General features: G+C 36.5%; 1 protein-coding gene across 6 annotated transcripts in view; it reads right to left on the bottom strand.

The window, feature by feature from the left end:
- SLC12A2 (solute carrier family 12 member 2) overlaps positions 1 to 12,261 on the bottom strand; it is a 60,651-nt gene that overhangs the window by 21,229 nt on the left and 27,161 nt on the right. For 3 of the 6 annotated variants that reach the window (XM_087741605.1, XM_087741609.1, XM_087741606.1), the window contains exons 7-14: positions 11,952 to 12,060; positions 11,382 to 11,509; positions 11,210 to 11,294; positions 7,028 to 7,176; positions 2,839 to 2,946; positions 1,737 to 1,860; positions 1,282 to 1,314; positions 221 to 322 (exon numbers count right to left, since the gene is read on the bottom strand). In XM_087741605.1, coding sequence (XP_087597731.1) covers positions 221 to 322; positions 1,282 to 1,314; positions 1,737 to 1,860; positions 2,839 to 2,946; positions 7,028 to 7,176; positions 11,210 to 11,294; positions 11,382 to 11,509; positions 11,952 to 12,060 — 838 coding nt within the window. The remainder of the gene's footprint in view (positions 1 to 220; positions 323 to 1,281; positions 1,315 to 1,736; positions 1,861 to 2,838; positions 2,947 to 7,027; positions 7,177 to 11,209; positions 11,295 to 11,381; positions 11,510 to 11,951; positions 12,061 to 12,261) is intronic. The other 3 variants (XM_087741607.1, XM_087741610.1, XM_087741608.1) reach the window with 1 other exon arrangement.

Raw genomic sequence — 12,261 nt, 5'->3', positions numbered from 1 at the left:
GTAAACACTGAATTATCTTGTGTTCCCTCAGCAAAGATGACAAAATTAGTAGCTCCCAAGCTCTACTGGATTACTCAGTCCTCAAAATCTCAGAAGATTTCAAATAGAAATTTAGTAACTAAATTGAACTAAACATTCATTTGCATTAATACTTTTTAAATTGTATTTATGCATAAAGAAATTGCAGGCTAAACTCTCACCCCCAAAATGTGGTTCCTACCTGGAGATTTTGCAAGAGAAGCATGGAATACAGAGAAGTTAATCAAGGCATATGAGGCCAAGAAGAAGTTAGAAATAATTGGAGCAATGACGTTCAGTTCAGCTGTAAAACCAAAAACAAAGCAGGCTGTTATGAAAGGTATCATCCAGTGTCTTTGTAGATTCCAGAGTAAAAAAATCTGCTAAACAACCTTATTTTCTGATGTACTCTAAGGAGAAGCACTTTATCCATTCTGTTCAACAGACAGAGCTATTATCTTAATGGTCTCTTAATTACTAAGTTATCTTCCAATAGTCAGGAAGTCTAACTTTCAGTTTTAAAAATATAAACATTTTTCCACACTACCAAGTGTTCCAGGACTGCCATTTTTGAAGTACTACATACTTTCTCAAAATAATTCACTGAGAAAATTTCTTTCCCACCATGGCTTGATCAAATAGTGTACCAATACACTGGGTTCTGAAGAATGTCAGAACAAGTAGACAGAATTAACGTATCTGCAGTACTACCGAGTCTCTAGCTCATTTCTCAAACAGCAAAGAATAAGATACTAATAAGTTTAAGAGACAATTGACTATGGTGAAAGGCAACAGCAGACAAAGTTAGTGTGAGCAATGTGACAAACATGTTCATCTGCCTGCATTTTAAATGAAAAGTTGCATCAATGGTACTAGTACAGCACATTATTACAGACCAATACCATCACAACAGTGATGAGTACACCCTCTTTAGTGAAAGAGATGGAAGAACCAATGCTCTCCTTTGCTTGAGGCAGCACGGTACGCAACATTTATATCACCATCAAAAAGAAGTGATCAAAATGCAGAATGTGCCATGTTAATCTCCAAGTTTCTACTTGTTGTAATCAAGCTTCCAGTCAGCATGCTGCAGTAGGGACACCATGGGTATACCTGTGCCTTAAGCAGACTTGGGGCAAGAATGAAAAAAGCAAACTGGGGAAAGACGTTTAAAAGCACTGGTACAGGACTCATATACGGACACAGCACAATTAGTTTGCCATCTACATAGAACACATGTAATTCTACCTAGACTACCTTTACCTTTAGCAACAGCAGCATCAGCACTCATCTCTACTGTTTGTAACATAACAGAAAAACACACTTTAAACAGTATTGTTCATGCAAGTTTGCCATTTACTCAAGCTGTTTGTAATTATTAAAAATCTGAAATAAACTTCCATATTTACAAGATATAACATCTCTCTACCTCAAGCAAAAGTCTATTTTTATCGATTGATAGCATCTAAAGACAGATACGTGCAGTCACTAAGAAAAGTGCAGTATTGCTACAGTTCAATTCAAATTTATAGCAGTTCTAGACAGTTGTATCTAGAAGATATGAGAAAGCAACCCTCAAAATAAACAGATTTAGAATGCTGGCTTAGAATTAAGCTGTGCTTTAGACCTCCAGGACACTGTCACCAAGTCATGATATGGAATAGAATGCTTTATAAAGGACAAAAGGATATTGAGATTTATTGTAATTTCAAACTAACCAATTAGTATGAATCCAAGAGCAATTAAAAATGTTAGAAGATATCCTCTCAGTGGTTCATTGTTCTTCCCATAGCCTTTAGCAAACATCTGAAATCCTGGATAAATGTTGTCCTTGCACAACGCCTAAGAAAAAATAAAATTCAAGAATCAGCATGCGTTTTATTCAAAATGTATCCTTACTAATACTTACTAATGCTGTCTTCCACTACATATTATCTTCCTGAAAGAAGGTTTACAGCCACCATGTACTAATTCTATTTTCAGTTGTCTTTGCATGTTGACATTTTGCATTTCCAATATTCTATCCTTCAGTAATTTCTGTTTATAAGAACAAGCTTTGCTCTTCTACAAGTAATTGACTATTTTACTTCACTGGTGTCTTACAATCAGAGAGTCTTTCTTTAGAGACAATGTTTTCTCAGAAAATGGAAAGTTTGCCCAATGTATACACTAGTTCTGTGCATAAATACTTGTGCTTCTACTCTGCAACAAAACCCCTTCTACATTTGACTCCTTACTGAACTTTTGGGAAAGGTCATTAGATGACACTCAAGTTTTACCCAATTAAAGAGAACTTGTAAGACAAGGAATGAGATTAAATGGTTAAAAAGAAGGTAAAGCAAAATATGTTCAGGAACGCCAACAAAATCAGTGTGAATGATTTATGAGAGGACTAGTACACAATTATTTTGATAACGTATTCTCTGAGAATTAAGATTCCACAGCCTCAGGCTCTACTTCTTGCTGTCTCCTGCTGCAATTATTTTGAGAAGTGAACTAATCTGTTATCTTTGTATGTGCTCCAATGTTACTTACAACAAAAAACATCTAAATGAGTTTGTAGATTCCTGTAATGTTAGTTACACCACAACTAATCTCTACACTAACCAGAAACACATAATATTTGGAATAAATTATAGTCTAGCGACGATTAGTAACAGTAACACAGTTTTCCCATTCTAAGCAACAAGTAAATATTATGTTGATGTCAACTGGTACGAATCATGATGGCATTACGTCAGAGTCCCCTTCCGAAAATTCTGATTCAAAAGTTGATTGAAATTATTCTTTAGAAGATTATGGGTTTGCTTCCATACTTACCTGGAAGATCTTAGGTGCACTCACAAGAGATGCTAATGCAGAAGACAGGGTGGCTGAAAAAATACCTGCAGTAATCAGTGGTGCAAATCCTGATACCATGCTCATCACCTGAAAGAAAAAAAAATTACTTTTTAAAAACAGTATGAAAAACAACATTAACTACCCAAACAGAAAAATAAAATACTATGTACCCACCACTTAAAAGCTGTTTGAATATCATGCATTCATATCAATGAATGAACTAGGGACAAATCAGAGGCTATAAGTGGATCCTAATTTCAGAACAAGAGAAGATGGCTTTTCATACAATATATAGTCCAATCACGTAATTCTCAGGTCAAAACAATCAACAGCAAACTTCTCCATGGGCTCACAGGGGACTAAAAATAAGTCATGGAAGAAAAATGGAATTTGTTACATCTTTTGACTGGCCTACCGCTGAATAACATGGTCTCAGGAAGTCCAAGTGACAAAACAACCAAAATTGGGGAACATCTTGGGAAAGCTGATTGTCTTTCTCAACATTTCCATCACTCTAAGTTAGGCTTGCTTCCCATTCAAAACCACAAGGACAAGACAAACTTGCTTCCTGTCTCCCCGAGGTCACATCCTAAAACATCTTTGTAACCCCAGTGAGTGAAATACAATATGCAATTCTTGGTAGACTGGGTGACTAACAAAATGATAAACGCTTAGTAAGCTAAGTGTAAAAGAACAATGTTGATAAAACATTAAAAAAAAAAAAAAAGAAATTAGAACCAAAGCAGTTTCTGTCTAATTGCCCTATAGCCTAAAGATGCTCTTCTACCATTCTACTGATTACTTCCATACCATAGCTGCATCCAGCTTTCCATGTGTCAAGTGAATTAAGATGCAGAACTATGTATTTAAAACATAATCATGGTTCAATACAGTACTTTTGTTTATAAACAAAAGCGTAAGCTTCTTGAAGACAGCCAGTGTTTAAGAATTTGATACTATCTTGAAAAATCTTGTGTTTTTAGTCAATGGACCAAACCCAGCATGGTGCCTTTCAAGCACAATGTGTCAGAATGAGGTTCTGCATCATTTCCACTGATTACTTGCCTTTCGTCCTCGCAACCTCACCTAGAGTATAAGGAAAGGGACTGAAGGAAGGCAAGAAAGATGATGCAGAAGTGCTCCGTTTTTAAGTTACTGTCACCTGAAGTTGTAAAATCTAGCTGTCTAAAGCAATCTTACCAGGTAGGACATGCTCTCAGAAACAATACACAGGTGACTGATGAAGTTTTATTCATATTCCTAGGGCTAAACTAATGATAATTTTTAGTGGTTTTCTCCAGATCAGACTGACAAAGACTGCCGGGTCTCTCAAAGAGTCAACTGAATCTCCACACTACCTCAGGTTTCACTGGTCAGTTCAAGGCATGCCTTGTCTAAAAAGAGACATTAAATTATTGCAGGTGCATAAAATGAGAGTGAAGTAGCTTTCATAGTAGTACAACAAATGAAGGAGAGAATTTCCTGAAGCATATTTGTAGTTGACAACAAAAAAAAGGTAGGATAGGCCTTTATTCATAGATGAATACAACTAATGACACATACATTCAGCTATCCCTCCTGTGCCCAGGTTTAAGTCAGTTTTATAATCAACAGAAGTTACCGTTGTAAATGCCAGTTTGTAATAACCCTATACTATATTTCTAGAAGTTAAGGGTGTAAATGCTTCACTGACAAGTATTTTATAAAGAAACCTTTGCTATAGCAACATAAAAACCAAGCATAGAATAACCTTTGTAGAAGCAGTATAAAAATTTTCTTCCCTGCAAGGATGGCTTGATCAATCTTCCCTGTAAGAATGGACAGAATCTGTGTACAAGTCTCCATCACTTTTCTTCCCATCCCATTTAAAACATTGTTATTTTGAGTTCTTCACTTTACTACACTTGCATCAACTTCTTGCAATTTAGTTCTTACAATCTACTCAGATTTTACATTCTCTCTCTAGGTTCTGTTCATTAGCTCCATTTATTTACACTACCTATTTCTGAATATTACATCTGTTTTATAAATCTGAGAGAAACCTGAGTAAGATGTATGTAGATAATGTTTGTCCATTTTAAACGCTAGTAAGTTATGACTTAGGTTACTAATGTAAGAGACATTAGGAAGCTTCTTCTAAGCTAGGGGAACAAAAGGGGAACCCATTCCAGCAGAACCAGTATGCCATGGTGTTAAGCAGCCCTCCCTCCCCCCCCGCAACATACACACCATAATCCAAACCTCATGACCACAAAACCAAGGAGCCCACATACGCAGTTAGCTATAGCTCTGAAATTTTCATCCTTGAAAGAACACACAGAATTGGAAGGACAGATATGTAGTAAGAATTGTCCTGTTACTGCTGGTGTGGTGAAATAGATATATAGTTACTGCTACTAAGGGAGTCATTATGTTTGCTTGGCATTTACTCTTTAGACAGTTTCTTAAATTTCAAACATTTGGAATAATGAAATATCATATTCTGTCTACAGTTTCAGTTCTTTAGTCCAGCCATTGTGGGGCAGAAAAAAAATGCCACATGAAAACAAGCAGCAGCTTCTTTAAATTTAATTTTTCTAATGAATATGGACAAAGCATTGTTCAACTCCCCCTAACTTTTTTCAAATGTTTTACAGCTGTCTTCCTTTGCAGGAGGAATGTTTTAGCGGAACTTTTACACTGCTTCTGGAATGGAGTTTCATGCTACTTTCAACTTTCATCCAAAGTTGACCCAATTCTGCATTTAAATTACCCAAAGCTATAACTTATTCTAGGGCAGTTACAGTGCACCGTGCATTGCAGCAGGTTGCCCAGAGATGCTGTGCAGTCTCCAGGACAAAGTTTTCAAAACCCCTACAAAAAGGGGTGGGGGTGGGTGGGGTGTGTGCATATGGGGCACTGCATTCTCTGTGCAGCCCTTGGCCTTGAAAGTGACTCTTCCTGTTTGGAACCCACTAGTTTTTCTACAGAGAGAAGCAAGAATATTTTGGGAGATAGAAGTACTCTTTAGACCAAATGGTAAGAAACTAGAACATTAATGACTAACTTATTAGACGTACAAGCAACATTTATGGTAAGCAACCTTTCTGAAGTTACAACTTAAAGGGAAAGATACCATCAGAGGAAAACAGTTCTATACAATTCTCAGTTGTACATCTGATGATTACTGGGTTCTTTCAAGCTTAAACAAATGAGGGAAGTCATCAGATTTTGCAGAATAATTATTCCCACAAGAGCAATTCTGAAGCATTTCTAAATACAGGCTTTTTCTAAACCAGAACAACGTAACGCCACACAGGTACCCAAATTATTCCACCATAAAAATGTATTTTACTCTAATAGAATGGTCTGCACTGCAACATTGTTTCAATATGTACAAAATACGTTTTCCACCCAGCTTTGCAGGTAAGGCTGTCAGCCTATCATGTAAGTAGTACCTGCAAGGAGTACATGTACCACATGTACTTCCGATCAAAACCCATAAGCAGGCACCTTTTTCATTAGTGGATTTCAGCTTAATCTCCAGCCAACCTTTTGTACACCTATTAGAAAAATTTAGGGCAAAGAGGGACTACCACAAAGCAAGTTTAAGTCAATCAGCAATAAGTGCATTTTCCTTAGTTTCTTTCAAACCTGTGAAGTCTAAGTTGAATTGCCCCCTGACTTCTAGAGGATTTTTAAATGCAGTAACATCAGGTTTTATGACAATTCACAACATTCTTAAAGAGGATACTGTGACAAATAAGTAAAATATTCTTAAAAAGTAAAATATTTTCTAAGAAACTTAAAAAATTAAGGAACAAGTTATTGACAGAGGCTACGTATGATTACTACGCGTCACTACTGAACAGTAAGTACTTCTATCCACATCACTGAATGATGACATTCAGCTGTCTAAAGAGAGAAAGTTGCAGTCCCACCACCTAACCTAAGCAGTTTACTCAAAAGAAGAGTAAATAGTTACACCACCTATGTATAAACACCCAAAAGTTCTTAACATAGTTGCCTTGTTCTTCTACATACTAGCTAGAGTGTACCACTTAACTGTTTCAGATAAACCTTATATTTATGGATATAGGCATTTTTAGCCTATGATTTTTCCTAATATGCAATTCAGAAAAGAACAAACACAAAAGCCAATAAACAGATTTAGGAGAAAGTTTTATACCTGGAAATTGTTCATCAGACCATACTGACACCCCATCTGACAGGATGAGAAATCATAGTTTAATTTGCAAGCTGCAGTAGTGCAATTTGTCAGCTCAGTGACAATGGTGTTATTAACATTCCCTGTGGCATCTCGAACAACACAGGAACCTAGAGTGGATACAATCACAAAAGAAGGCATTAACAGACTGAACTTGAACTTAAGGACATGTGTCAAGCTCAATTCCCTTTTTATGTTAGCATATTCTCACAGAGCAACATTCAAAATATGGCATTCACATTTTTAATACATTTCAGTATTAAGCACATCTTCACTATGAAGAACAAATACAAACAAGCAAGCTAATTGCCCTCTTGCCTGAGATGATCTTCAGTTTTTGAATAAATCTGAGTCTAATAAGAAAAGGAAAGTTTTAGCACAGAGGAAAACAACGTCAATAGACTTGCAAAAATTTAACAGCACAATTTTAGCTCAGTATATTATTTCTCTGAATCATGAGTTTCCACATAGCTCTTTAATTGAAGTTAGTATTATGCACCATCACTTGATTTTAAAGTTTCTCTTTTTGTCAGTTTTCCTAGAGGAAGGCATTTTTGTAGTGTATGTACAGAAGTATGTAGACAGGTGTGCATATTGTTGCAGTTATTTCTTTTCCAGTCAATATGGCTCAAACATTCAAAAAAATTAAGTAGTTTGCCATGAAAGCCTGTTGCAAGCCATTTTCCAATGCTTAAACAAGCCACCTCCTATGTGACTGTGGTATTTTAAGTTGGTTTCTTGGAGAAAAACAAAGCCACAGAGTCCCATTCCTACCACATTTTTCATAATTAAGTTTATCACTTAAACCGCTGTCTTCAATTCATCTATGATTATCTGTAATTTCACTAGTCAAGAAAATGCTGAAGACACAGCATTTCAGCCCTTAAGTACTAAGAAAAACTAAAAAGTACTAAAAAGCCCACAAGTCTTCTACTTCAAGGGTTTTTGTCTCATAAAGGACAAAACAAACTAGAGCAGACTAAGTATTATTTAACATTCTATGGCTTAACAGTTGAGGTAGTCAAACTGTTTGGACATCAGCAAATATTTCCAGGAACAGGAATCAAATAAGGAGTGAGGAAAAGAAGAGGGAGGTCTACAGAGCAGTAGCCAATAGTATTTCCTTAATTTGGTCTTTTAGGAACTTGAATGACATGGAGGTCCTGGGAACAGAACCATGTGACTACTGACAACCTAAATTACATGCAAAATACGGAGGGCACAGATGTGCTGCAAGCTTTAGTTTCTCCAATAACAATCCCGGTTATCTGTGTAATTTAAAAATTGTCCCTCTTTCACTGGAAAAATGAATTCCTAAATACCTATACCACATTTAGATTGCTTCTGAGCCCTTAGAACTTGATTAACAGTCCACAATAACACCTGGTCCTCGTAGGTAGACATTACTTACTCCTTCCACTTCTCAGATTTATTTTTCAGTTATTTATTAGGCTCAATTGGTTAAATTTCCGTAAGTTTCCTATATTGATCACCTGTCTTATGCTTTTCTTGTGGGTACGTGGAGGGACTGGGATTTTTGGTGGTGTTGTTCTGTTTTAAATGGGATTAAAAGGTCTGTATGAGAAAAAGTTTCTTCTCTTCCACTACACAAGTATTTGCCCTAGCCATTCAAGCAGTACATAATGGATGTAACAATATACTTACTAGTTGAACTACTTGGAGATAACATTTTGTTGGTAATGGATTGCAGTGGCAGACCCATTAAGTTGAGCAACCCATTAAATAGCTACAGTGCATTATCACAGCCCTCCTCTTCCTCATTCCCTTTTTCACAGTTCAGATCCAATTGGCTGGCAGGTCTTTTCACGCACAGAGTCAAAGAGACAGGAGGGGACAATGGCACTATGAACAAACTTAACGTGAGCCTTACTATGAGAGAATGCAGAACAGAAGACAGCTGGGCAGGCTCCATTCTCAGCAGAAGACACTGATATCTAAGAGTCCAAACATTTTGTTTAACCCTCATTCAGAAAAATTTTATTTATTTATAAGATTTTCATAGGCATTTCTAAGCATGTTCCTGCCAAAGTCAAATAAAGTTTTGCCAGGCTATAAGCCTGAGAAGGTCAATAGATGATCTATATAAAGTTATCTCCTAACTACATGCAGCCAGCAAGAATTCCAGAGATACTACCCTGAGTCCTTCCGACTGCAGTTGAGAGTGCTTAACTTCTCCAGTTCTACAAGCAGCTACTGTTAGGCTCTCATTAATCAGTTTCACCTCCCTGTGTACAGAAAGCATGTCTTAAAGAAACCAAACTTCTGAGTAGGGTTATTAGAGCTTCCCTTGTTTTTAAAGCAATAAATGTTGTTCTCTGAAATATGTCTTTCAAGAATTTTGATATCAATGTTGCTTATGCAATCTTCATCCTGCCACCTGCACATCTGCATTACTCTCTCGCTAAAATGTGAAACTGCATGCTTTCTCCTCACAGCTGTTATCTTTTTGAAACAGGCTGCCTAGCTCTAGCAGTAAGACTAGCAATTTTCCTCTTCTAAGCCTTCTCTACTCAGTTTCTTAACCCTCTTACTACAGAGCATGCAAATACTGAGCTAAATTCAGAACATCATCTTCCCCTTCACACATGACTACTCAGTAACATTTATTAGCCCCTTCAAAGTTTTAATGACTTGCGCTTATCACTAGTCTGGAAACTTACAGCAGGGAATAATGTGTGGGGAAAGGAATAAAAGTATTTGTACTTGTCAGATTCCTGATCCAATGCCTCAAAAAAGCTAAATTTCAGTCATGTCATCATCTCTGACTTCTGCAATAGCACCAGCCTTTTCTAACTAGCAGAATCCTAAGTGTAAGTTATAGGAGGCAACTAAAGCACGACATTTCTGATGCATCAATTTCATGTTCAGTTGGTTTTGCAAACTGTTCCTTTCGCAATATGAAAAATGAGGTTTTTCATGTTTGAAAGATGATCAAAGTATTCCATTAACAAATGAATATTAATGAGCATTTCACTCATGTGGGTTCAAGTTCTAAAGTATTCAAATCTGGTAGCAGAGGTCTATGCGGTCAATCTAATTAGGAACTAAGTGTAGGTCATTATGCTGCATAAAGCACAATCACTACAGAGCAACTATTTGGCAGAGCTACAGCACAATGTTAGCCAACAGAAGCAGACTAGCAAGATTGGTATCTTTGGAAAGGAAGTATCATTAGTGGTAAGATCCATGGTACTCTTACAAATGAGAATTTCATTCAAAAGGCAGCACAGCTAAGATAAGGCAAGGTCTTTCATGTACGAAAACTGATTACTGCTGCCAGAAACTAATTTATGTGACACAAATAAAAACATTTCCAATCACAGGCAAGAAATACGCAAGATATGATTACAATCTTTTGTTCTTAAGGTTACTAGAATAGAACTACTTTATGGGTGGGAAAAACCTGGTTGACCATTGGTGCTCTAGTGCAAAACTGATATAGAGAGCATCAAACCCCAAGGCAACTTCTACAGAGAATTTCAAACCACTGTGGGGTGGGGAAGACCGGGAAGAGTGGTTATACAAGACTCGGATCAGTCTATGATTGTTTCTCCTCTTTCCACAGGAAAATAAAACTACAGACAACGTTTCTGAACATGACAACACTTCTGAAAGTGGGCTGGCCAGATGAAGGTACTACTCACTCTCCTCCCTCTACTGGGGAATTACTGCTCATGCATTCTCACCAAAGAGCTGTTTGATCATCCCATAATTGACTTCGGGTGAGTAGCTGGCTACCATCATCTTCAAAACAATACAGGTGTTTGTTCAGTGAGTATTTTCTCTGAAAATGCAGTTTTCTAATCCAGGGATTATCCCACTGCTAAATTGTAAGTCTTTTAACATAAATAACCGCAACAAATGAGGAAATACCCATATGAAGTCTTTTGTCATCTTTAGTCTGAAGCAGTTACTAGTCTTAGAAAAATATCACTCATTTTAGGAAATTATAAAACCAGCTGAAAATTGAATCTCCAACAATAAAAATTACAAACCTCTGGCTATTACTTTCCCATGCATGAAAGTCCATTACATAATGACTTTACATAATGAATTACATAAACTGTATCAAAACACACCCTTAGAATGAAGAGGATAAAGTTAAAAACATTCTCCATTTACCTACAGATACTGCAATTCCTACGTAAACCAACGTAGTAATTAAGATGGCCAACAGCGTTCCTTTAGGTATGGCTGACTGAGGATCCTGAAAGAAAAATGTCAGTGGACAGTGATGACAGAGATAAACGCACACTCAGTGTTTGTGAACAGTGTTTGCTAACTCACTACTCACCGCAAGATCACCTGAGATATTTGCACCAGCAAGTATGCCAGTTGCAGCAGGGAAGAAGATAGCAAATACAGAAAAGAAAGTTTCCTCGCCCCGGAAATCTGGTCCAAAATTCTCCATAAATATTTCAGCTGTAGAAAAAGATTTAAGTCTATCAATATTCATATAGAGGCTACAGTATTAGCCCATTCCAGCCATTATTAGCTCCATGAGAAAGCCAAAAGTCACAGCTATATGACCTTCTTAAAATTAAGTGTAGAACATTTAAGTCCTAATTCATCACTTCAAATCAAAATAAAAGTCAACACAGTAAACTTAAATGGACTTTAAAACCAGAAAAATCATTTACAATATCATCCACTTTTAAAAAATTATAATCAATATTAAGCAGGCAGGACCAAGTTTTGGCCCAATAGCTTTAAGGAACAAAATTGCAGAAGTTTAAAACAATCATGAAAAAATATCTCTATAGTTAAATAGGACTATAAGCTATTTTAGATGTTTAACTTAATTAGGACAGCATGTCTCCTCTTTGCAAAGATATTGTTTACGATACTAACTGTTCCAACATACCTTCATAACCAAAGAAACCTTTAGGCTTCTTGCTATCCAAAGGAATAAATGTTCCTATGACAAAGTCTCCAATAGCAAGTATGAGAATCACCAGTAAGACTATCTGTGCCTGAAACATAATGATTGCAGTCAGACAGAAGAACTTGCTTTTTTTCAGTTTCAAGCTTCAATATTGTGATCTGAAATGTGAATATTTACTTGATTCCAAATTCAGCTTAGTCTTGTCTGTTTGTTTTCCACAAATACATAAGGCAAGCTGGAGAGAACATGTACAGGGTTTTTAATAAAGAAATAAGAATAATTTGTAAGT

Source organism: Nipponia nippon, unplaced genomic scaffold, assembly GCF_047370975.1.
Source record: "Nipponia nippon isolate SJK-2023a ecotype South Korea unplaced genomic scaffold, ASM4737097v1 scaffold_8, whole genome shotgun sequence".
In the NCBI taxonomy this organism is placed as follows: Eukaryota; Metazoa; Chordata; class Aves; order Pelecaniformes; family Threskiornithidae; genus Nipponia; species Nipponia nippon.
The sequence above is the reverse complement of the archived record's forward strand: the minus strand, read 5'-3'. Positions and strand labels throughout refer to the sequence as shown.